General features: G+C 65.5%; 2 protein-coding genes across 6 annotated transcripts in view; one reads left to right on the top strand and one right to left on the bottom strand.

The window, feature by feature from the left end:
* Window positions 1-806: 806 nt before the first annotated feature.
* On the bottom strand, window positions 807-9,356 carry MAB21L4 (mab-21 like 4). The gene is made up of 5 exons (XM_037069303.1): window positions 8,702-9,356; window positions 5,127-5,352; window positions 3,604-3,757; window positions 2,055-2,411; window positions 807-1,250 (listed from the first exon to the last, which is right to left on the bottom strand). The coding sequence occupies exons 1-5, from the start codon at window positions 9,189-9,191 to the stop codon at window positions 1,158-1,160; spliced, it is 1,320 nt and encodes a 439-aa protein (XP_036925198.1). The 5' UTR covers window positions 9,192-9,356; the 3' UTR covers window positions 807-1,157.
* Window positions 9,357-12,262: 2,906 nt separating this feature from the next.
* The window catches only part of CROCC2 (ciliary rootlet coiled-coil, rootletin family member 2), a 52,005-nt gene continuing 39,595 nt past the window's right edge, over window positions 12,263-24,672 (top strand). For 4 of the 5 annotated variants that reach the window (XM_037069299.1, XM_037069297.1, XM_037069301.1 and 1 more), the window contains exons 1-3: window positions 12,263-15,747; window positions 22,751-22,901; window positions 23,830-23,903. In XM_037069299.1, the coding sequence (XP_036925194.1) occupies window positions 15,262-15,747; window positions 22,751-22,901; window positions 23,830-23,903 (711 nt within the window). In that variant the 5' untranslated portion in view covers window positions 12,263-15,261. The remainder of the gene's footprint in view (window positions 15,748-22,750; window positions 22,902-23,829; window positions 23,904-24,672) is intronic. The other variant, XM_037069298.1, reaches the window with a different exon arrangement.

Below are 24,672 nucleotides of genomic sequence, written 5' to 3'. Positions count from 1 at the left end.
TGGTTCCCAGGCCGGGGCTCAGTCCGCTGAGCTGCACCAGCCAGGGCTCATCCATTTTCTTAAACAAGTCTTTCAAAGAGCCGGTGTTTTGGGTTTGGATGAAGCCCTATCTGGGCTTCCATTCTCAGTCTGCGCTGTCTGCACCCTGGACGGGACACGCCCGCCCACTCTGTGGTCCCAGGACACCTTCCCCTTCCCTCCTGAAGGCCTGGCGCCAGCTCTCGGGCAGGCGGACACTCCGCGCCCCAGTCGTCTTGTGAGTGGAGTGCGATTTCATCCATCGTGACATCCAGTCGTTCACGCCACATTCGTTAGACACACTCTCCTTCCACGTCTGACAGGCTGGGCCCCTCGGCCGGCTGGCCGCCCAGAGCCCAGCTTTGTCCTCGAGCCGCACTGTCCTAGTCCCTGCAGCTGCACAGCGGCTCCGGGACCTGGGCGCGTACGCCCTCCAGCTTTGTCCTTCAAAAACTGGTGTTCCCGTCCAAGAGCCTTTGAATTCCCTTATAAATTCTAGAATCATCTTGTCTGGAGCTTGCTGGAATTTTGGCAGTAATGGCCTTGTGCCAGGGTTTTCCACAGACGCCATGTGGTGCCCATTCCTCAGGGGGACCCCAGCCCCTGAGCCTGCTGGGCGGCCCTGGGAGCTTTGGCCCACTCAGAACTAACAGCCTCTGAGCCACCCAGGCACCGACGCACCTTCCCCAGGAGGTGGCGCCATCTCCACACGTCACAGAGGCCACCAGGCCTGTCCTGCCTGGTTCTTTGTGGAAGCCAGGACAGAGGTCAAGAATGTTTGCCACCCCTCGGAAGTGCATTCATTTATTCAAGGTCAGACACACAGCGCTCCATCTCACACAGCGGCCTTTGGACATAGGTCAGGACGAGTCCTTGGGTTCCGCGCCTTCCGCGTACACCCTGTTTCCAGCGTCTAGACCGAATCCCACAGGGTGGACAGATACAGGTCAAAGGAAGCCCCCCCATCCTGGCCCTCGCCCCTGGAGACAGGCAGCTGCTCCAGGAGGCCAGCTGTCCGCACTCTCAGGCCCCAGGGGACTGTCCCCTCCTCACCCACCGCCTACTCCCAGGGGAAGCCCCTGCCAGGAAGCCAGGAGCCTTGGTGGGGCACAGCAGCTTCAGCAGAGCCTGGTGCCCACTCAGCTGGCCTCACCACCCACAGCCTTGGTCTTCCGGAAGATGCTCTGCATGGCTGCGATCCGGTCCTGGTCCTGGATGTGGAAGACCTGGAACTGGGGGCGGGGCAAGGGTCACAGAGACACCTGCAGTCCATTCCAGGGCCTTGGACACCGTGCGGGACAACCTCAGCTCCCTGGCCACTGGGCCTTCCTGCCTCCAGGTCTCCTCCTGAAGGGCCCGCTCCACACATGGCCACACCTAGGCCCCCTCCCCCTAGCCTTCCTCACACACAGGTGTCCCTGGATGGGCCTGACACAGAGGAGGCTCTGCCAGGTGCTTGTTGAGGGTCAAAGGTGGGTCACACCTCACCCCACACCCCTGAGTGTGCCCTAGAAGGGGACACATGTTGGCTCTTTGGGGTGAGGGTGTGGGTGGCCCTTGAGGAGGAGCAGGAGGGGGCTCTCTGGGGATGGGGCAATGGAAGACCAGCAGAGCTGGTGGAACTTTGGGGCAGCTGGGAGATCGGCCAGCCCCCCCAGATGCTGAAGGATGTGTCAGGGGACTCCTGGGTGCAGGGACACAGCAGAGACCTGTGGTGAAGCTGCAGGGGCCACACCCCTGTGGGAGGAGTGGGCCAGGGTGGAGCTGGGGCTCTGAGCCCCTTGCTGAAGGTCTGGGAGGCTCCAGGGTGGTGGGGACATGCCTGGACATGCTGCCCTGGTCCCTGGCCGGCAGCCCTGGGCCTGTGGGGCCCCTGGTGGGCAGGCCCCTGGTGCCCAGCGGTGGCCTGCCTGACCCTCAGGTCCCTAAGACACTGTCCCGAGCCTGACCTGACCCCACCAGAACTCCTGACCTGGAGGGAGAGGGGGTGCGGTGGGCCAGGGCTCTCTCCCTGCCCAGCGGGACTCTGGGCCCACCTTGTCCAGCAGGACGTCGAAGTAGGCGGTGGCCCAGTAGGTGGGGTCGCTGGCGGGCAGCTGCAGGAGTGCCTTGACCCCGTGGTCAATGCGGGGCGGGGGGCTGCGGCCCAGGTGGGTGGCATGGATGCGCAGGGAGGCCTCTGGCTGGCTGGCAAAGCGCTCCACGCGCTGGTAGAGGGCACCGAGGTCCAGGCCGGCGCCGTGCAGCAGGTTGCACTCGGGGTGCAGGAAGTGGGGCAGCTTCTGCGTGGCCAGACAGCACAGCAGCACCACCAGCAGCCGGTACACCGCGCCCTGCAGCTCGGCCCAGTCCTCAGGCGCCGGGAACAGCACCGAGGCCCAGAGCAGCACCGTCTGCGGGGAGGCAGTGGGTGGGCCCTTGCCTGGGGAGGCCGTGGGACGACCGGGCCCACCAGCCCTCCCCCGGCCCCTCCCAGAAGCCCCTGCCCGCAGGCATTTCCCCACTCTTTATGCCCCCAGAGGTGTCCCAGTGCAGGCCCTGGGCCCTGGACACCTGTGACTCCCGAGGGGTCACTGCAGCTGAGCAGGACCCCACCCATCCTCCCCTCCACAGCATCCCCGCCCCAGCCACCAGACCACCGGGGTCCTTCTCAGGGCATTCGGGATCCCTGCACATCCTCCGGGCCCCCCTCACCCCCACCCCCACTGCCCCACCTGTGTGCCCAGCACACGGGGTCCGAGCGTGTCTCAGAGTCACAGTTGGGCCCGCCTGGCCACCCTGGGCACCCTCTTCCTCCCTGGCCCCGAGTCCCCCAGCTGGGAACCCCTCTCCCTCTGCCGACCCCCATCACCCCTAGGTCACTACAGGAACCACCATGGGGCAGACCCCAAGGGACCCCTCAGAAGTGGGCACCCCCTCAGGGGCGGGGTGGGGCCCTGACGGGGCCAGTGAGCGGCCTGAGAGCACACGGGGATGCCCGGCAGAGCCGGCTTCTGCACCAGGTTCAACCACATCTCCCTGGAGCGCCCCCTGTGGCCAGGGCAGCGCTCCGAGGCCTCAGCTGCTTGACTGTGCCGCTGCCCTGGGGGCCCCGTGCCGCTCTTCCCGGAGCCGTTCATCTCCAGCCCGAGGAGAACACAGCTCCAACGTGGCCCCAGAGGCCCGGGCCCAGCTGAGAAGGGGCCCCAGGGCCAGCAACAGTCACAGACTGGAGGCCGGAGCGGGGTGCTGGGACAAAGGGGCCTCCCAGGGCCGACACCGGCTGGTGGGAGTGGCCGATGTGTGCCTCCCAGTCCCAGGGTCTGACTGCAGCAAGAGCCCCTGGGCCAGACAGTCGCCCACCCAGGGCGGCAAAGGCGGGTCTAGGTGCCGCGGCACCAGGCAGCCACACGTGTCCAGGAGCCCGGGCCTCGCTCCCCGGGAACCCCGGCGAGGCAGCAGGATCCTCTGCATGGAGCTGGCTCCTGGCCATCCACTGGTTAGGGCCCGCACAAGAGTCTGGGCTGGGGGCCCCTGCCCTGGCCCCCTGGCTATAGGCACAGGCTGAGCAGCATGGCAGCAGGCTTGCTGGGCCCCCACACATACCTTCAGGTGGCCAAAGGTCAGGCCAGGGCTCTGGCCGCCATCACGCCAGCTCTCGTGGTTGACCCGGTCGAGGATGGAGAGGCTGTCCAGGCGATGGCCCGGCAGGGTGCCCAGCACGCCCAGCAGCCTGGTGAGCAGGTATTCCGTGGAGACCCTGGGAGGCCAGGCGGACACACCCCTCGGGTCGGCATCGGGCTTTGGCAAGCCGGCCTTGCCGGCACCCGCGTGCACAGCCAGCCTCCAGAAAGGAAGCCCCTCCCCCAGGCAGGACGCTCCTGAGCCACAGGGGTCAGCCCACAGCAAAGGCTGTCCAGTTGCACCCAGCTACACGTTTTAGGAACTTCCCAAAGGGGGGAAACATAGACATTTAAAACACAGACACTCAGGCCCCAGAGCACAGGGGGATGTGGGAGGTTCCAGACCACCGAGCCTTCTGTGGGGACAGGAAGGTGCCACTCTCACGGGCCCAGGGTGGAGCCAGCAAGGCTCCTGGTCCCTGGCGGAGTGTGGGTGGGGTCCCCCCACCTGCCCTCCACACCCCAGTCCGGAAGCCAGGCTCCCGGGCAGCTGCAGCCCACAGAGGGCCCAGCATCTTCCCCCAGCAGTGCCCACAGCACAGGGCAGCGCACCGCAGGCCCACTCGCCGGCTGGAAGAGGTGGCACCTGACGGTCCCCTCTCTGTGCCGTCTCAACGCCAGGTGTCATCTGCCCACTGACTGCAAAACGGGCCTCTGCTCGGTGCGGCCCTTCCTTCGAGGCTGGGGCTGACTGCAGCCTGGACGCAGCCCCTGCTCTGGGCACAGAGGGCCTGGGGGCCGCCCACCAAGCCTGTCTGAGCGGCAGGAAGCCACAGAAGGGCCACCGAGAAGGAACTCAGGCATAAAGCTGCCCTGGGTGCTTCACCCAGGCCTGAGCGGGCATCGCGTCGCTGGCCAACCACAGCCACCCGCTGTTAAGCATGTGGACCCCGCAGGGTCTGCAGGGGAGCTGGGCCTCAGCCCGTGCCCACCCCCTCCCTCCCACAGGCCTCCCGTTCCCAGCAGACACCACTCTGACTGAGGGCGGAGACTGGGGACCCCAGGAGAGGCTGCTGGGATCTTGGGCTGGGGACGGGGTGCAGGGCCTCACAGCCAAAGACCCGGCGGAGGGGGCTCCCGGAGGAGCCCTGATCTGAGAAGAGCCGCCCCAGAGGAGACGACGCAGACACAAGTGAAGTCCCGGGGCTGCTTTGTCTCATGAGGACCCCGACCACCCATCTCGCTGCTCCGGGAACCCCCGTGACCCTGCACAGGCCGCCTGTCCTCCTCGCTGCTTTCCCACATGGGGCTGGGTCCCAAGGGCCCACCCAGGGTGGCCTTCCACACTCTCAGGTTCCTACACACAGCCCACTCCCCTAAGCTCTGAGAGGGTTCCCGAATTCCCCCGGGACCCCATAACCTCTGGGTGGGGCAGGGGTGGGCAGGGAGCAACGGGGTGGGACCCCCTTCTTGCCGGCCTCCCAGGACCGAGGAGGGGCCTCCTACCTCCAGAGCTGGAAACTGGCAGGCACCAGGGCCACCTCTTGGCCGATGATCCTTTTCAAGCTGCCTTCAGGGAAGCCGGGCACCCACTGGGCGCCCTCCAGGGCGGGCACCCTGTGCTTCCACCGCACCGCGGGCCGCACGTGAAAGCGGATAGCCCTCCAGCCGCTGGACACCAGCAGGGACAGGTGCAGCTCCTCCTCCCTCAGGCTGTCCGTGTTCAGAGCACCTGCAACGACGGCCCTGCTGGCTCTCACCTGTGCCTGGCCCTGCCTTCCCAGGAGGCCAGGACCCTCACCTGTGGCCTTCTAGGTCCCGCCACAGCCCACACCTGCAGGCCCCTCCCCCAGATGCCAGTGTCCACCTGGAACTGCAGCCTGCAGGGGTGGCCCCGCAGAGCCTGCAAACCGTTCTGGGCCAAGTCCTGCCTCCCAGACTCACGTGGGGAAGCCCTCCCCAGCAGCACAGACCGTGGCCGGATTTGGAGACGGGGCCCCTGAAACGGTGACGAGGTAAAAGGAGGCCACAGGGCCAGCGCTGAGTGGAGAAGCCTGGCCCTCGTGGGAGAGACATCGGGGAACCCCACCCAGAGAAGAGGCCTCCGGGGGAACCAGCCTGCCTGCGCCTCGGCCTTTGCCTTCCAGCCTGTGGACCGCTGTTCAAGCACCCGGTCTGTGGCATCTGGTCCGGGGTGGCGGACCAAGGCGGTGAGGACGCAGTCGGCTGCAGAGCTCAGAGCCCCTGGATGACAGTGGCACCTGGGTTAGGTGCTCCCCAGGCCACCTGAGCCCGCTTGGTTCCCCCTCAGTGGTCACATCCCCTGCAGCCCTGTCTGCTGCAGGACAGCTGCAGAAGCCCAGACTGCACCAGGAGAGGCCACAAGCCCACTCGGAGCAGTTCTGCCCCAGGGCGGGACCCTCAGCCAGTGGTCCCAGGCCCCAGCTGCCCAGCCCTGGGGTCCTGCACCGAAAAAGACCGAGCCCCTCAGACCTCACTGAGACCCGCCCCTTTGAAGGGGAAATCGAGGAGGGGTCTCCAGTCTCCCCACTTGTCCCCCAGCAGCCAGTCTGTCACTCTGCGCCCCTGTGTCCAGGTGCCCCCAGGGCCTCCTCGGCCTCAGGGGATGACTTGGGGTCAGAGCTTTCAGGGCCTAGCACCCTGTCCTGGGCCCGCGAGCCCCCCATGCTGACAGCTTTGGCAGCCCCTCTGCTGAGGACAGTCTCTGCTCCTGGGTCGCGGTGCTCGGTCAGCGTGGCCAGGGGGTCAGGCCCCACTGCTGGGCAGCCTGGTACCTCTGGGACCCTGGGCAGCCTCTGGGAGCAGCCTATGGGGCCCAGGAGGGTGGCAGAGATTGGACTCTGACTCACCCGCCCCCTCCCACCCTTCCCTTCCTGTTCCATGGAAGCTTCCGGAGAACTCCCCCCCCCCCCCCCAGGCTGGTGCCCAGGAATCCCCACCTCGGGCACACCTCCCAGGAGGGGCCTGGGCACAAGAACCAGTCTGTTCAGGACGGGTTCCCAGGCTCAGGGCCCAGCCCCCGGGAGGCTGACAAGCCCGGCTGCTCTGAATTCCACTCCACACCTGGGGGGGGGGAGGGGGCGGAACCTAAATGCTCCCCACTCTCCTCCCCACTCAGATCCCAGGAGGCCCAGCGGGGAGCCCACAGACTGCCCAGGAAGGAATGGCCGAGGAGCCACGGGGAGGCGGGGACACTGGCCCTCCTGCCTTCTCCCTCAGTTGCCTTTCCCCACACCCCACAATGAACATCGTCCACCCCTGACAGCCTATGGCACTGGGGGTCCTGCAGGGGGGACCAAACCCATCGGTACACCCTCCCCCTGTCTCCTGCAGGGCGGCTCTGGTGCCACCTCCGGGGACTCAGCCTTGGGCAGGCCATGTCCCTCCCGCTCCACGCCCTGAATGGGCCTTGGTTTTCCCTTCGGGGAAAGAAGGGTGCAGTGACCCCGGTGCCTCCCTGGGGCACCTGTCACTCAAAGCCATGGGTGGCTTCATTTCCTTATCTACCACTGGTCACACATTCTGTCCATGAAATGGTGACTTGAAAGGTGGCCAGCCACACCTGCCACCTGTTCCTGCCACTCCAAACCAGTTGGGCCTGGTCTCTGAGCTCCCAGGGGTTCCCAGGGTTGTTGGGGGGCAGCCTGAACTTGTCACCTGCAGCTGGAAGCAATGCTTGGAATCTCCCTGCATGCCCTGCGGCCAGAGCCTGCCTGAGGCTGCCTTCTCAGCTGGGACTGGGGCCACGGGGAGCGGTGGGGGGACCTGGGGAAGGTGCGGAGGGGCCTAGCTGCCCGGGGTGTGCCGAAGGAGCCAGGGCGGGGCGGAACCCGGTGCCCCACCGATTGATGAGTGTGTCTCCCAGGCGGGACGAAGGCCTGAAGGTGACAGGTCACCATGTGTTGTCAGGGAGGAAGACAGAAGGGGCCCCGCCAAAGCCAGAGGTTGTCATTGGAAGGCTCGGAGATGATCAGATCAGATGTCTGTAGGAGCCCTAATGACAGGCCCGGCCACCCTGTGCAGGCAGCGTTTTCAGCCCCCAGATGGCAGCCACCACCCCCACCCCCAGCTGCCAGGCAGGTCTCAGGAGGGCTGGGCTGGGAGGCCACCCCCCTGAGTTACAAGTCCGTCCAGGAGCCTGGCCGCTCTCTGAATCTTCACATCACCAGGAAGAAGAAGGACCCTCTCCTAGAAACCGCAGTGGGGAGGCTGGCGTGCAGGCCTCTGTGGCCAAGGCCCCCGGAGGGCCCGAGCCCGGATGGCGGCCAGACCTGGGCTCCACACACCGGGCAGCCTGGGGCAGGTCACCGCCCTCCAGGTGGGCTGACCACCCCACTCGCGGACCTCTCGGCAGATGCGAGGGCCAGACTAACACCGGTGCCAGCCACCCCAACATGTAGCTGCCCTCCCAAGGGACGCAGGACATTCCGTCTCAGTCGCCAGCGGCCTGCCAGGATGATCTGATGTCCTTTCCCTGACGCCCAGGAGGATGGGCTTCCTCCGCCCAGGCCCCTGTCCTGTGCCTCAGGGGGGCCCTGAGGGAGGGGAGCCCGCTAGAGGCTGAGGCTGGATGCCTGGCTCACAGGAAGTTCTCTGCCACACAGCCAGTCGGGGCCCAAGACACCACGTAGCAACTGGGCCAACAGCTAAAGCTGACCTGTGCACACTCATGTGTATCCGTGCAGCCCTCACACACGTGCACACTCACACATGCACACGCTCACACGTGCACGCAGAGCCCTCCCACTCCAGTGTGATTTGACCAGAGGCTAGAAGTAGAGACAGCTGCAAGGACCGTCGGTCCAGCTGGGACTGACCACCAGCTGCCCAGGGACCCTTAGGAAGCTGACCAGCCGGTGACAGCCGTGGGTCACAATGTCCAGCCACTTACATGGTGACCCCGTCACAGCATCACCCCAAAGTCACCCTGGGTAACTTAACACGGAACACGTCCTCTCGGACCGCGGAGCGTGTCCTGGGCCCCCGACCCCCACGCTGAGCAGTCGCACCTGTGTGCACTCACACCCACGCACACGCGTGCAGAGCGGGCCCTCCGCTACCTGGGGTGACGAGGCCGTGCAGCCTGCAGTACACAATGGCGGCCACCAGCAGGTCCCTGAGGAGGCGGAGGACCTTGCCGGGCACGATGTGGCCGCAGCCCTTGGCACTGCCGTCCAAGGAGGCGGCGGCGGTGAAGACGTCGTCTGTCACCCACTGCTCCAGGCTGGCCCCTGCCTGAGGGACACCCAGGCAGCAGGACGCGGGGCCATCGCCTGGCTCGGCGGCCCCCAGCTCCTCGCTCAGGAGGGCTCCGGCGTCCACCCTCAGGGGCACCTCCACATCCACGGGGCCGTCCGAGGAGCGCAGGGCGAACTGCGAGGCCTCCAGGTCCCGGGAGTAGTCCACGAGGAAGCGGGGATCCCGGGCGTGCACGCGCTCCAGCACCGTGAGCAGCACGTCCTCCGCGCGCTGGTAGTCCTGGGCCCGGGACGCTGCCCGAGAGCGCAGCGCCTGCAGGTAGTGGTGCCACAGGGGCACCTGCACGTCCATGGCTGGGGCCCGGGCGGAGGACGCTGCCCCTGAGGGCCGGGCTGTGAGGACAGACAGACGGAGGGCGGCTGGGAGGAGGCACCTGCCCAGGTGAGGAGCAGCAGGTCCCAGGCAGGGCACCGGCTCCCTGCAGAGCCGAATTCCTGAGTGACTGAGCTGCGGCAGGTTAAATACCTGAACTCGGCCCAAGCCTTTGAAGGGAGGGTGAGTCAGCCGTCAACAATGGGGAATGTCTGGGGGGGGCCAGGCAGGGGCAGGGAGGGGCCGGTTACACGGGGTGGGGGGGCCTCCCTCACACTGCCCTGCCTCTCCTATCAAGATGCTTGCAGGTTGAGCCTCCCAGCTTCCTGCCCTGCTGTCCCTGGGGGTGGTGGCCTGTTTCTGGTGCCCCCCACCTGGCTGACCTGCATCCCAGTAGCAGCAGCCTCAGGGTCTCTGTGTCATCAGGCCCCCCACCAGTTTGGGGGTTGGACTCACGGCATCCCCTTGCTCTGACTTGAAAGGTGAGGCCCTGAGTGTGGGGGCTGCCCTGGGGCACAATCTCCCAGCAGCCTCTCTCTGAGACAGCCTGGAAGCGGCCAGCCTCAGGCCAGGGCTGGGGGCTGCATTTCCGTAGCAGCCTGGACATCCCACAGGCCCTGCGCTTGGAAGCTGGGAAACTCAGAGTTGGTGCCCACCGAGGTCCAGGTATGAATCCCTCCCACTGCAAGGCCTGCGTCCAGTGCTCCCCTGCCCGCCCCCAGCCCTGTGTCTGTAGGGATCCCACCCCCCACCCCACCTGGCCTCGAGCCTGAGAGGAGAACCCACCTGGGCCTGGAGCTAGAGTGAGTCTGGCTCTTGGGAAGTCTCCTTGGCTCCGCCTCTCAGGGCTGGAAAGCTCGCCCTGCCAGCCCCTCCAGCACCTGTGCTGGGCACCCTGCCCAGCCCAGCCGCCTCCCTGCTCAGGGCCATGCAAGTTCCAACCAGCAGGTGGGAGCCGCCCCCAAGACCTTTGGCTCCTCCAATCTGGCCCCACGAATGCTGCTGGCACTTCCGCAAACAGCAGACACGGAGACAGCCCACGGAGAGGGCCCCTTGGAGGCAGCTAGCCCAGCGGCAAAGCCCACCGTGCCCCCACCCACCGTGCCCCTGCCCACAGCGTCCCCTCGCACGGAGAGGGCCCCGGCCCACAGTGCCCCCAGGGAGCTGTGTGCCTGCATCCAAGCTGTGGACAGAACCAGGAGCCCTGGCTCTCGCTCGTTGGGACTTGGACGCCCTCCTGAGGAGCTGCAGCCCCGGTGAAAGGTCTCTGCTTCCATGCCTCCTAGGACAGGGAGCCCACTCCTGATTGGGGAGCCCACGACACAGTCAAGCAAGAGAGAGATTTCCCTCCTGGCACCTGGCGCAGTCCTGGCCTCCAGGCCCGGCTGTGCGGACTTCGCACAGAGCATGTCTGCCCCTCCCCCTGGGCTGCTGCTCAGATTCCCGACCGGGAGCCCTGGGCCCCCTCACAGCCCACCTGCCACTCTGGCCTGCAGGGAGGGGCGCGCTGTAGGGGAGCCGGCCCTGCATCCCGCCCCCAGCCCTCGGTCTGCATTGTGAATTCCCCGTCTGTGAGTCATATTCCTGAATTCCCCCATTTTCCCCAGAATCTCATAACTGTCTCCTGAATTTTCCCAGGGGATGCGTAACCCTTGTCTCCCCGGAGCACACAGACCTCTGTGCTGGCCCAACTTCATACCAGACAGCAGAGCAGGGGTCCCCCCATCCTCTGGGCAAGGGGAGGAGGGGACGGCCCTGGTCCTCTGACAGTGGCAGTTGGGAGGGGGACGAAAACGGTGTCATGCTGTCAGACACCCTCTCCCTGGGTGAGGGGCTCTCCTCAGTGTTTCCTGGGGTCACCCGAGGGTAGGTGGGCTGCAGGCACAGGAGGAGGACGGGTGGGGTGGTGGGCCAGGCCAGGCCCAGCGGGGAGGGCGGGGCTGTGGGCATCCCAGACACAAGTGCCGCCCACCTGGCCGGCAGGAGCCACCATTCCAGAGGCCTCGGGTGGCAGCCCAGGCCCATTGCCTCGCACGCCCCGGGGCAGGGTGGTAAAGAGGGTGCAGAATCTGGCGTGGGCGAATCGGACTTGTTCTGCGGGGTCTGGCAGCTTGGGAAGGGGTTTGCCTGCGGCTCACACACCAACTTCGAACGTCTGTTGGTCCAGCTTCCACTTCCCCTCGAAACTCAGGGGCACAAGCATGGGTCCTATATTTCAGGATTTCCCAGATGTGCTGGCGAGGGGGTGGGGCCCTTCTGCCCAAAACCCCGCATCTCGGCCCCAGGCGAGGAGTGACAGGGGGGCTGACCGAGGAGGAGAGCCCCTGTGGTGACGCGCAGCACACCACCTCAGGGACCCTGCTCGGGGCAGCTGCCACCATCAGCCACCCCTGCGGCTCCTTTGGGCAGGGGACATGCAGGACCAGGCGTGGGGGGAGCTGACAGGGGAACCAGCCCCCAGGGTAACAGAGAGGCTGGCCAAGCAGGAAGACGCTGTCTTGCTGAAAATGCCTGTCACGTTGGGCTGGGGTCGTGCGGGTGAATCTGATGGGGCCGCCCAGGTGTTTATGGGTGCTCAGGGCCACCCCAGGAGGAATGCCGTCCCCTGGAAGGTGCCTGTCCATGACACAGCAAGTTGGGGGCAGATGCTGAGGCAGAAAGGAGGCCAGCGGAGGTTCCAGCCCAGGACAGGGGCAGGCAGGGGTCCATGAGGACAGGAGGGCCCCGAGGGCCTGGGCACAGGGCTGGGAGAGGGTGGTGTGGGAAGGAGGCCTCAGTGGGGACACACGGGCAGCAGCTCTGTGGTCCAGGGACTGGTCAGTCGCTGTAGGGCTGGACTGGAGCCCCTCGACCCAGGAAACCACGAGGTCTCCTCTGCCACTGCCAGTGGTGGGAGAAGAACCTGCCCCAGGTGCCGCAGAAAGGGTTGGGTGTTTTTTATTATTATTGTGACAAATAAAATGTATCATCTGTCCATTTTTAACTGTACAGCTCAATGGCTTCAGGATATGGACGCTGTTCCGCCGCCAACATCACCCCCGTCGCCAGGGCTCTTCTCCCCAAAACGAAGCCCTGTCCCCAGCAACACAACCCCAGCCCCTCCCCTGGCCCCTGGCACCCACCGTCCTAGCTCCCTTCTCTACAAATCTGACGCCCCTGGGGCCCCCACACAAGCCAGGAGGTACTGCCAGTGGACTCAGCAGCCACAGAAAGACGGAGACTGCAGGGTCCCACTGACACCCACGCCGTACCCTCTGTCAGAACTTCCCCTCTGAGGCCGAGGCAGGCTCCCTCGTGTGGAGGGACCGCACCGCTCATCTGCCTGTCCCTCTGTCCGTCTGTGGACACTGGGTGCCTCCGTGCCGTCGCTGTTGTTTCTGATGCTGCTGTGAACAAGGGCAAACAGGTGTCTCATCCAGACCCTGGTTTCTGCTCTTCTGGTCTGTGTCCAGGAGCGGAAGTGCTGGGCCGTCAGGCAGTTCTGTTGAATTTTGGGGGCCCTCCATCCTGGTTTCCACAGCAGCCACCCCGTTGTCCATTCCTGTCGCTGCGCGCAGGGTCCCCACGTCCCCGTGGGCAGTGGGTGTTTTCTGGGCTGTGGACGGCAGCCACCCCAATAGGTGAGGTGGCCTCACTGGGCAAGGTTTGCGTGTCCTGGGTGGTCAGTGCTGGGCGCACCTTGTCCTGGGCGGGGGGCCAGTCGTGTGTCCTCTGTGGAGCAGTGTCCCCCCCGGTCCTCGGCCCGGGTTTGGACACAGGGCTGTCCGGGGTTTCTGTCACTGACTTAGGAGAGTTCTTTGTGTGTTCCAGACACTGATTCTCACGTCGGATAAATACTTTGCGAATGCTTCCTCCCCCCTGTGGGCTGCCTTCCCAGTCTCCTGATGACACCCTTTGATGCACAGGAGTCTCAAATGTATCCAGTCCGTCTCTCCTTCCTCCGGCCGCCGGTGCTCTCGGCATCGCATCTGAGCACGCCAAATCCCAGGCCGGCGTTTTTTCCTGAGAGTTTTACAGCCTCGGCTCGCACCATCCTCCCGCCTCCTCAGCAGAGAACCCCCAGCCCTGCACCCAGACTCCTTTCCTCACTGCCATGTTTGTCTGGGACCTCAGCCACCCCATGAGAGCAGGGGACAGAAGGCAGGGCCCCCGAGTCCCCCAGGGCCCCCGGAAACTGCCCCACAGCCAACCTGTGGCATCATCGTCCTCGGGCTACCCCCTCTGATGGGGCAGCCCTACCCTGTGACCGAAGCCTGGGTTCCTCCCCCGAGACGGGCAGCCTCTACGGCCCCCTGGGCAAGAGGCCAGATGCCCACAAAGGCCCCCAGAACTGGATGGAGAGGGAAGGGCTCGACCCTGTCCCCCAGTTCAAACCACCCCTTCACAGGGCCTCCAGTGCAATCCCGGAGCCAGGCCTCCGGTGCAGACAGATGGTGGGAGAACATGGACACACAGGTGGGAACCAGCGGCCTGGGACACCCACCCGTCGGGCGGCAGGACAGTCGGCCTTGGCACCGGTCGGCAGATCTGGGCGGGGCCCGACCGGCCTGTGTTTTGGTACAACCGGGGAACGCACAGCCTGCTTCCCGTCCTCCAGGGTGCCGTGCACCCAGGGGAAGGTGCAGGGCCCAGGCAGAGTACCCAGAGCACAGACGGTACCGGGAACACAGGCAGATCCAGAGCCATCGGGGCAGGACTGTAGCCTGGAGGCCAAGAGGGGCCAGGAGAGAGCCGCCGCATTCCTTTGTGGCCTCTCACCCTCTTCCCCAGGTGTCCTCCATGTGACCCGTCTTTGGAGGACACACCGAGACTGAGTGTCCGGTCACACAGGCCTGTCTGTCCGGGCGAGGACAGGAGTGGCCGAGTAAGGGTGGGAAACTCGAGCCTTGCACGGGAAGTGCCCAGCTGTCCTGCACGTTCTGGGCTCCCTACCCCTCGCCAAGAAGGTCTAGGTCAGGGGTGGCACATTCTGGTGCCCCGGGGGCCAACAGGGGACAGGAGAAGGCGAGGCCGCTGAGTTCTGCCTGGCCTGACCCAGTCTCCGCCCAGCCCCACATCCGCCTGCCACTCACGAGCGTGGCAGGGCCAGGACAGGGGACTGCCCCAGGGCGGGGAGCTGGAACCCAGAGTGTGCAGGTGATGTGGAGGGGTGGGAGTGACACGCAGCGAGGTTCCCTACTTGGGGGAGAAATGGTGGCAAAGCCCAGCCACGGGCCACCTCCACACAGATAAGGGGAGGCGGCCTGAGCTGGACAGCCGGGGGGGGGGGGGCACAGTGTCCCGAGCGCTGAGCGCTCTCGGCAGCCCCAGGGAACAGGTAGGTTCAGGGCCCCTGTTCCCCCAGCAGGGCACCAGGGACCCTGAGGACATCAGGACAAGGACAGAGCATAGGTGCCCCTTTGGTGAACTCGGTCTGAGGACGTGGCCCAGGCCCCAACAGGCTCCCCTGAGAGAGGCAGCCCCAGGAACAGACTGGCTCCCCACTAAGCACCCACCCTCGCTGGGCAGCCCCAGAGGGCAGCACACCCCACCCCCAGGGCCCAAACGGCTCCCTCTCATCAGAGGGACAGACACTCAGCTGCAGGGCCCGCTCCAGCGCTGCCCCTTCCCCAGAGAGACACCCGTCAGCTTCAGCCCAGCTTGGGTAGGTCCTGCCGACACGCAGCATCGAGATGGGGCTGGTGGGGCTGAATGCCGGCTGCCAGTCTTGGTCCAGAGGCCCTAGGAGGCCTCGGCTGGGAGAGTCCCTGAGGGTCCTTTGTGTGGCTCGGTGAAGGGTCAGGTGAGTCAGCAGAAATGACCCTCCCCTGGCAGGTGTGAGGCACATCACCCACGCTGCAGCTTCCTTTTGGGAAATTGGATTCCATGTTGCAGGCATGGCCCAGGGCAAGGTGAGGAAGATGAGGTCTCCCTCCCCAGGCCTCACTTCACTGGTCCGTTGCTGGCCGAGCTCTGCTGAACTCCAGGTTCCTTTCCAGATCCTGGGGAAACGTCAGAGTTTGATTTTCCAACGGCAGGAAGTGGCAGGCTGCAGGCCACCTCCACTGGAATGTGCGCCCCCCCCAGCACAGGGCTCCTCCCCAGCCACTGCCCACTGGGAGGTGGGGGGGACCGGGGGAGGGGCCAGCACCACCCTGCATGCTGGACAGCTTCACCCAGGGCGTCTCCAGGTCTCCAGGGAAGTGGCTTCCAGACAACAGCGTTCCTTAGTCCCCATGGCAACAAGGCTTGCACTCTGGTTTCCAGGGAAACCGAGCCTTCAGTGTTTCAGTTGCCAGAGCAACACTTAACGCTCAGTTGTCTACAGTCCCAACCCAGAGTGGGCAGCTGGGAGCCCAGGACAGGGGGCAGGTGCTGCACAGGTGTGGGGCCCGGAACTGAAGGCGGTCCTGCCGGTCCAGGTCCCAGGAGGAGACGCCCTGACTGGAGTTCCAGGCCCCTCCTGGCTCCGGGCGCCATGAGTGCCACCCCCAGTGAGCCTGCAGGTGGGGACGCAGCGGAGCGGTCCCTGCCAGGGCTGGACACCGTGATCCAGGTCAGTGGGTGGCTGCCCCCAGCACCCCCAGGAGCCAGCTGCAAGGGCACCGTGAGAGGGAAGGGACCCTGCAGAGGCCAAACCTCCTTGGCTCTGGGGGCACTTCGCACATGCTCACATGGTCAGCACAAGTGCATGCGTGTGCGAGCACACATGGGCAAGACTGACCCGGACAGGGACTGGAGGTCTGAGTCTGCTGGTGAGCCCCTCACGGGGAGTGCAGGACACAGCAAAGACCCTCGGCTGACATTCCGGACCCAGGTCACTGTTCTCACTGTGGCGAAGTGTGGGAGCTGCCAGTCCTTCCCCAGAGGCACTTGTCACCTCTGCCCATGGGTGGGTGGGCGAGACTGTCCCCAGTCTCTATTCTATGAGTTTGGGAAGTTCGAATTCTGACTTTCTTAGCCTCACCTGCATAACAACATCAACAATGACCGGGAATTGTCCCCACACCCACCCCCTTCACCCTGACATCCCAGACCCAACCCACTACCCAGGCCTGACGCCCACCCCTTGAGGAGCCCCTTCTGCCATCACAGCCAGGCAGCACCCCCAACTCCACTGACCCAGGGGGGCCGGTGAGGCTGCGCAGTGGCTGGCTCAGAGTTGTTTGTCCACCCTGCTCTTAGAACCTCGGGGCTGCCTGGGGGAGGTGGGGCTGTCCCCAGAGAAAACCCGGGTCTCCTGGGAAGAGCAACTGCCCTCAGGAGGGGGCCAGGCAATGTGCTGGCGCAGTGAGGTCACCACACATGTGCTTGCACAAGCACGGGACCAGGGCTTTCGAGCTGGGTGACACAAGACAAGTGGTGGCCTTGGGTGGGTCTCTGCTCCCTGAGGGCCTGGCAGGGGGCTGACCAGTGTGGGGTGGGTGCAGAGAGGGAGGCAAGGCTGACAGAGAGCTCCCCAGACTTTTGGCTGGGGACCGGGGCCCTGTCAGCCCCGAGGGCTCCGTCGCCCCCTCTAGGTCCAGGGAGATGGAGGCTCCAGGGTGCAGGCTGCCGTGCTGACAGGCCAGTTTGTGGGTGGAACGAAGAACGGTGGCAACATCAGCAGTGGGTGTGAGCGAGTGGCGAACGTGGCTGCCAGCTGGAAACTGGCGTCTGAAGGAGCCCTGGCCGGGTCCGCTCCACCCATCTGACCCCCACCTGTCACTTGCGGTGCAGTGATCGAGATCCAGGCGCCATTACTCAGGGGCCTCATGGGCACCTGGGCCTGGACCTGCTCCCATACTGGAGAGGCCCGTGGACGCCCCACGCCACCCTCTCCCCCACTCCCGCTTCTGGTGCCCACATCCACAGGGCGACCTCGGGTGCCAGGAGCCCTGGCCTGGATTCGCCTGGGTCTTCAGGAACTTCAGCAGAACTCGAGCGTGTGCGGAAGCGGCCTGGGTGCAGCACCACGCCTGTGAGCCCCTCAGAACTCGGCGTGGCCATGGGTCGCCGTGCTCGCTGCTCTCTGGCTCTCCGCACTTCCCATCCGGTCAGTGTGAACAGCCACTGGGGAGGCTTCTGCGTCAGCCTGTTACGCAGAGCGCAGCCCAACCACCCCAGAGGTCTTTGGGTGCCGTGCGCGCCCATCTCTGTTGGGGCCCTTCCAGGAGTCCAGACCCTGGCCCTGGGTTGGGCGTGGGCAGGGTTGGTGGACGCTGCCAAAGGGATGTCCGAAGGGGTTGTGTCGTCCGGGCCATGGTGTGCCGGGGCTGGTTGCTGCGGGCCTTGGCCGGCACTTCCTGCCGTTCTCCTGTGTGGCCATTAGGCGGACGTCCGGGTCTCAGACTGTGGTTTCACTAACCATTTGCCTGATGACTAGTGATGTTGAGTGCCTCCCCCTCTGTTTATGGGCCCCTTGGATATCTTTGGTGAAGTGTCTGCTCTCAGCTTTTGTCTATTTTTGTCTGGTGTGGGGCTTTCTCTTTTCATTGCTGACTCGAATATGATCGTATAAACTGGAAACCAGTCCTGTTTGAAGACGTGCTTTGCGAGTGCCTTTTGTGGGTGGTCTTTCCCCCGTCGCAGCATCTTTCAGGGAACAGAAGCGCCTCATTTTTCTGCGGCACATCCATCAACGTCCCCCCTTTACAGTCGTGCTTATACACTGTTTAAGAGACACTCTTTGCCCACTCCACCGTCATAGTGATGTTCTCCTGTTTCCGCTTAAAAGCCGTGTTGTTTTGCTTCCACACTGAAATCTGAAATGCAAGTGGAAGTGATCTTCACGTACAGCGTGAGGTGGAGATGACCATGCACTTCCTTCCGTGTGCCTCCCCGGTGGCCTGAGCCCCACCAGTGAAAACCAGCGTGAGGGTGTGCTTGTGTATGCACATGCATCTGCACACATGCACAAAGTCTGGTTAACCTCTGTCGTTCACTCCCACGGCGACGCTTCTCCCCCAAAGACCCTGAGCCCTGTAACCTTATGAGTGCGTGGGTGGAGGTCTCGAACCACCCACTGCAACACCTCCTCTGGCTGTTGAACTCTTATTTGCCCTTCAAGGTCCAATGCGCCTGCCACCTCCTGTGGACACCTGTGCTGCACCGGCTACCCCGGAGCACACAAGATGTCAGAGTTGTTGCCCGCCCCCATGCTCCCCGGTAGGAATCATTTTGCAGTGGGTGACACATACCTCAGGCTGGGCTTTCAGTCATGCATGTAGTGACCCGTCTGAGCCAGTTGTGTGCCAAGCGCCAGTCATGCTGGGGGCTGGGGTGGAGGCCCAGGGTGAGTGAGACACCATCTCCCTCATCCCCAGTGCCTGGGTGGGTGTCTGGCCTGGATCACCCCTTCATTATTAGTGAGGACCAAACTGCCCCCACCAGAAGCAGGGTGCCGCCCTGGGCTCCAGGTCTCAGTGAGAGATCTAAACCGCCCCCGCCTGCCACGGCGGGGCCAGGCGCTGCTGCAGACAGAGAAGCCCTTTCTCCGAAGGAAATGGAGCCTGGCGGCGGCCACCCCAGACCAGGGCCCTCCCTGCAGCCGCCAAGCTGCAAGAGGACGGCAAGCAGACGGCCAGTGGCTGGGCTTGGCTGGGGGCCCTGTCCTCGGATTGTTCCTCCAGCTGTGCCCACCCCTGACCACCTGGGCGTGCAGGGGGACCTGTGGGTGGGCCCCTGGGGAAAGGCTCCGAAACGTCCCAGCCAGTGGAGTTGGAGAAAGAAGGCAGGTGTTGGCTTGTGGGCCCGAGGCTGCCCCATCTGGGCGCTGCCTGGGCTCTGGGGGAGTCACACGGGGGAGGACACCTGAGGCCAGCGTGCCTGCTGGATCCTCATCTCTGGCCCCTGGGACGGCGCGGGCGCAGCAACCACCGAGGGCACTTGGGTGCCCACGTGCAGGCCTGAACACTGCCACTTGTGAGAGGGTGGCCTTGAGCAAGTCCCCAACCTCCTCACCCATAACGTGGAGGCGAGAAGGTGATCTTTGGGTCAAGATAATGGATATGAAATGTTTGCTGAGAGACCCTGCGTGGAGAGTGTCCTGCCTCACCGCACTGAGGGTTCCTGCGGGGGTTCCCACTTCCGCGGGACCAGCGGGGCCTCATCCTCCCGCAGCCCAGCAGGCCAGACGTCCTGCAGCGCCCCTGGCAGCCACGAGGTGGCACTGCTGGATCCACCCGCCCAGCCGCAGAGGCCCAGGCCAGCCTCTCCATTGCGACTCCCCGGCGCCCGGTTGATTCCGGGCACCTCCTGGAGGCCACCTCTCCCAGGGCTTGCCACTGGGCTCACCTGGGCCACCCGGGGGTCTCTGCAATTTGGTTCTGGGTGTGGGGGCCCCTCATCATCCTGTCCGTAAGTCACCGAGTCCCTTTCGGAGTACGCGCTCCTCTGGCCTGAGAAGCAGGCCATCAGCTGTCTCTCCCTGCATCCCTAGCAGCCTGGAGGTTCAGGAGGAGCCACCGGGGCTTCCAATTCTGGTCACCAGCGAGGGGAGAGAGCCACGTCGCTCTGACTCTGTGATTCCATTTCTGACCTACAAGCCCACCTGCCTGCTCCCCAGCCTCCCCCCATCCCCAGGGGGAGTCCCAGAGACCCCACACCACCCTCCACTGAGCTGTGGGGGCATTCCTTTGGGACCTTCCCCTGACACACACGTTTTCACAGATGAGGCCACGAGGAGGCTGCGGCCAGGTGGCACCATACCCCCGGCACCACAGGGCCCCAGCCCACGTCTGCTACAGGGGTCCTGCTCTAACGCAGGACGGGAGCCCACGCTCCTCCGGGTGGCGCTCTCCCTCCACAGACACGATGGAGGGGCGGGTGCCGCAGGGGTGGCCGCCCCGCCAGTGACACTCCGGGGCCCTCTGGGGCCGCGGTGTCCCTTTCAGCCCTGGGCCACCAGGTGCCCGCAGAGCTGTGATCGCGCTGCGTCTAGAGCGCAGGTTAGCAGAGGAGAGCGCTGGGGAGGAGGAAGGACACGGCCGGGCTCAACCCCTGAGTCCCGGGTCTTTGGGGAAACAGAGTCCAGCCCGGTGTCCCCTCCACTGACTCAGGGTCCCCAGGGGGCTCCTAGGAGTCTCCCGGTGCCCTGCCTGCATAGCAGACGCCCACCCTCCAGGGCCCGGCCTGGACGCGAGAGGCCCGCCCGGTGGAGGAGGCACCACGCCGGGGTGGGGCCTGTGAGCCCCTCGGGGCCAAAGTCCGGCCGCCCCGGAAAAGGCGGCCAGCGTCGGGGTCCGAGCCAAGTTGTGCGCAGGCCCAGAGGGCCCGGGACCCAGGTCCTTTCGCGACCCAGCCACCACGGCCCCGCCGCTCCCCGCTTGGCTCAGGCCCCGCCCAGGCCCCGCCCCCGACGCCCTCAGCCCCGCCCCCGCCCCGCCCTGTCTCTCCCTCCTCTTCTGTTTCCGCGGGGGCGGGACGGCCTCACCCCGCGCACCAGGGACTGAGGGGGCCCTGGCGCCCCCTCCGCGAAGCCTCCGCCTCGCCCCCTCGGCTCCAGCTGGGCCGCGGCCCGTCGCAGGCACCCGGCCACAGCTGGAACCCATTAGGCCCCCGCGCCTCTGGGGACGCCTCGGCTAATAAGTGACCCTCTGTACACGCAGGAATGAGTCAAGTTCGGGCCGCGCTGCCGCTTTCCCGTTACGGGTGGCGCCGCGGGCGCCCGGGGGAGCGGAGGGGGGCGGGCCGCAGGCCAGGGGCAGAGGCCTTCCTGGCCTTGCAGGGAGGCTTCCTGGACGTGACCGTCCCGAGGGCCCCGGCGGCTCTCGCCACCCGCTGGGCCTCAGTTTCCCCGGTTCACGTCCAGGGTTCAGGGCGGGCCGCGGCAGAGCCCCGCCCCCGCCTGCCCCCCACCCCGGCCGTTCCTCCCGGGAGGACCGCAGAGGCGGCGGTGGTCTTGGCACGGGGTCCTCTTTGGCCCGGAGGAGTGGCAGGCACGGCCTCCCGCTGCACAGTGGAGGCTGCTCACGCCCACCCATACTCGGCTCGGCTGGAGGGGGTCGTGTGGGGGATGTAGAGTGAAGGCGAGTCCCCAAGACCTCCAAAGGGACTGACGTTCAAACTCGGGGAAAAGCAAGGCTCCAGCCTGCCTGGGGCTGGGCTCCAGGGAATGGGGACCAGGGTTGTCACCCAGCGCGTTTGTTCAGGGAGGCCCACCCTGGGCTGCCATGGGCACCAGTACGAGCCTCCCACCTGCCATGCGGGAGCTGCGTTCCGGCTGACAGCGGCAGTCTGGTCCTGGGGGAGAGTCTGGGGGACCAGGGAGCCTTGGAGGTGGATGTGGGAGGAAGACTCCAGGCGGGGTCTCAGGAGGAGGGGGCGGGTAAGAGTGAGTCAGAGCCAGCAGGAAGCCTGCGGGTCCCACCAGCCTGAGAGCAGGAGGGCCAGCGCCCAGCCAGGTGTCTGCACAGGAGAGGGTGTCCTGGGAGAACTGGGAAGGTGTCAGAGGACAGAGCAGGACAGGCAGGGAGGCTGCTCAGGACCCTGGGCTAGCAGGAAAAGCTGGGGGTCACGGGGTGAGGGGGAACAGGCCATGGCTCTGAGGGGCACAGGGAGAAGAGTCCCAGGGAGGGGTGTCTTGGCGCACGGGGGCAGGCTGGGTGGGGGTGACAGCAGGACCCCGTCTGGCCACCCTGGAGTCACTGGAGTGGACACCCATCCCCAGGACCCCTTTACTATTTCAGCCACTGCCCCCAAACCAGACGCCCTAAAGGTGGCAGGGTGGGCGCTGAGGCCTGTCCCACTCCTGAGTGACCTTGTCTGGCCCTGCCTGCTAGTCTGAAATGGCTCCTGCCTCCATCCCGTGCTCACAGGCCCCTGGTGGCCCTCCCCACAGTCGGCACCACAGTTAGGCCCAGAAACAGGGGCTCTGCCAGGCCAGGCCAGACCACCCCAGAGGAGCAAAAAGTCCCCCAGCCAAGGCAGAGGGTCTCTGGGAGCCAGAGAGCCCCCAGGACCTGAACCTCCCGCCCACTTCCATTCTTCGACCTCTTCCAAGGCAAGGCAGCTGCTACTGAGATTAGACGGGGTCACCGCCCTCTCGGCCACCGCCGCCTCCCCGGGCCCACAGGAGCCCACACAGCCTTGTTCTAAGCGGGAGCCTCTGTCCTGACACCAGCTGCCTGCCGCTCCCCGAGGGCCCTGCTGCAGGGGGGTGGGAGCGGCTCCTGCGGACCCAGGGAGGACCCCCCCTCCCAGCATCCCAGGACAGGTGTGAGGGCCCGGCCCAGCCCTCAGAATAGCAGTCATGCCAAAGGGCAGGGTGTGGCGAGGGCCTAGGCCAGCTGTTCTTGGACCGGCCCTCCTCCGTACTTCCTCACGGGTGTGACCTGCAGTGCCCGGACAGGCAGGGCTCCACCCCCGGTACAGGTTGCAGAGTCAAGGCGCAGGGGAAACCCAGGCACGTGTCTCGGGAGACTTCAGTCTTGCCCAGTCCTCTCCAGGGCATTTTGCTGCAGTGAGAGCCCTGTGGTCAGCCCCTCCAACCCCCACTAACTCCACTGGGCTCACATGGGGGTGCCTGGCAGCTCTCGGGGTCTGACAGTCCCAGGTGTCTCCAGCTGGGTGTTTTCCAGAAGCTGGAGGACACCGTTCTGAGTCCCACAGCCAGCAGGGAAGACCGGACACTGACCATGCGTGGGCCAGGCCGGCGAGCCTCCCCCACACCCCTGCCCGCCCGCATCCGTGAGATCGTGGCCAGTAGCCTGGGTGAAGAGCCATCCCAAGGTGAAGGGAGGGAGTGGACGTGGGGGGGTATGGGGGGGCTGCTCAGCCACCAGCTGGAGTCCAGCTTCGGGGAGCCACGCCCCCACTGCCCCCGACCGGTCCCCTGCTGGCCCACGCTCTTCCAGTGTGAAGGGCCACAGAACCACACCCTCCCACAGGGCGGCTGAGGGGCCGTGCGTCCACACCCACGGCATCCTCACCGCCAGGCCGCAGGGACCTTCCCAAGCCAGCCCTGCGTTTATTTGTGTTTGTGACACATTTATGACCTCCAGTCTTGATTTCATCCACATTTGTTTTTCATTTGATGAGTGGAAACCCTCATGGTTGAGGCTCAGGAGACACAGAAGCCAATCAGCCCCCCATCCCCGCCCCAAAAGCTTTGCTCACCCAGCCCTGCAGGCCCCCTCGAGGTGCCTCCTCGATGTCACTCTCAGCAGTGGAAGAACCGGCTCAGAGGCTGGGTTCTTGCCTCCAGGCCACCCAGACGTGGGGTGGCTGGCCCCAGGGCACGCGTAACTCCCAGCCATTCCCACCCCCCTTACGTGGGTCCCAGGACCCCTCCTGCACTGAAGGCCTGTCCTGAGTGGGCACTAATGAACGAGAAACCCCAGGTGTGGTTTGAAAGCCCCTCACTCCCCAGGGATGGGATTCGGTGACCAGAATTCAGCCCTCGCCCCCTCGGTGGGGGCACCCCCGCTCCTCTGTAATTGTTCTGGGGCTCGCCCAGGGCAAGGGCTGCACTGGGGTGAGGATGTTGATAAATGGCGGGAGGCGGCCCGCTGACCGGAGTGCAGGCTAGGCTCTTAGTGTGAGGCCACCTCCACACCCGGCCCTGGGTCAGACCGGCCACACTGCCACCACAGGGACAGGGTGCTGTGGCTGGGGGGTGCAGCATTGCCCCCGGGCTGACCCCATGCCATGCCCACAGGGGTGCAAGAGCTGGCCCAGGTGGGCACCGAGCGGGATGAGCTGGCCAGCAGGTACCACGCAGTCAGTGAGCGGGTAGGTGTGCTCGGTGGGCTGCAGCAGGCCAGGGGTCAGCCTGGCCCGGGGGGGCGTCACCCGCTGGGACTGGGGGTTGGAACAGTGGGGTCATCCGTGAGCCTTAGGATGTGTGTCAGCCATTCAGTCCCACCCCCAGTGACAATGGGAAACAGAGGTGGGGGGTGAGAGCAGGGCTGGTGCCAGGACACCTCAGACGCGTGGTCCAGTGAAGGCATTGACTGGGGCCACCTGCCCAGGGGCCCTGTTCGGGTGGCCCAGTCGGCCCTGGTGGTGGGCACAGTGCCGAGCCCAGGGGAGCCCAGTGCTCAGCCAGCCCCTGCCCAGCGGGGCAGACACGGCACTGAGCCCTTCGAAGTCTGCTGAGGACTGGGCCCCACCTAACCCTCAGACCCAGCTTATGGAGAACTGGCTCAGTCCCCAGTCCCCACCCCGTCCCGACACCTGAGGAGCAGCTGTGACCCTAGGCCCTGGGTCCTCCGTTCTGTGTGCCCTCTGTCCTATGTGCCCTCTGGGGTGACCTTCCCCACCAGGTGCAGCAAGAGGCCCGTGGGGTCATCGAGGATGGGGCGGGGCCTCCCCCTGTGAATGTGGGGAGACCGAGGCAAAGAGCTGAGGACTCTGCTGAAAGCCTCTGACCCGAGCCTGCTCCTGAGGCAGGGCTGGGCGGGGTGGGGGGCCAAGCCCACAGTGTGGGGGGCTCTGAGGCCCTACTGGGCAGGCCCAGCTCCTGCCTTTGCTGCCTTCAGAGCCCCCTCACTCTGTGTGG

Source organism: Sturnira hondurensis, unplaced genomic scaffold (genome assembly GCF_014824575.4).
Source record: "Sturnira hondurensis isolate 20B ecotype Veracruz unplaced genomic scaffold, ASM1482457v3 Scaffold0018493, whole genome shotgun sequence".
NCBI classification, from domain to species: Eukaryota; Metazoa; Chordata; class Mammalia; order Chiroptera; family Phyllostomidae; genus Sturnira; species Sturnira hondurensis.
Note: the sequence above shows the minus strand (reverse complement) of the source record. Positions and strands in the feature narration are given on the sequence as shown.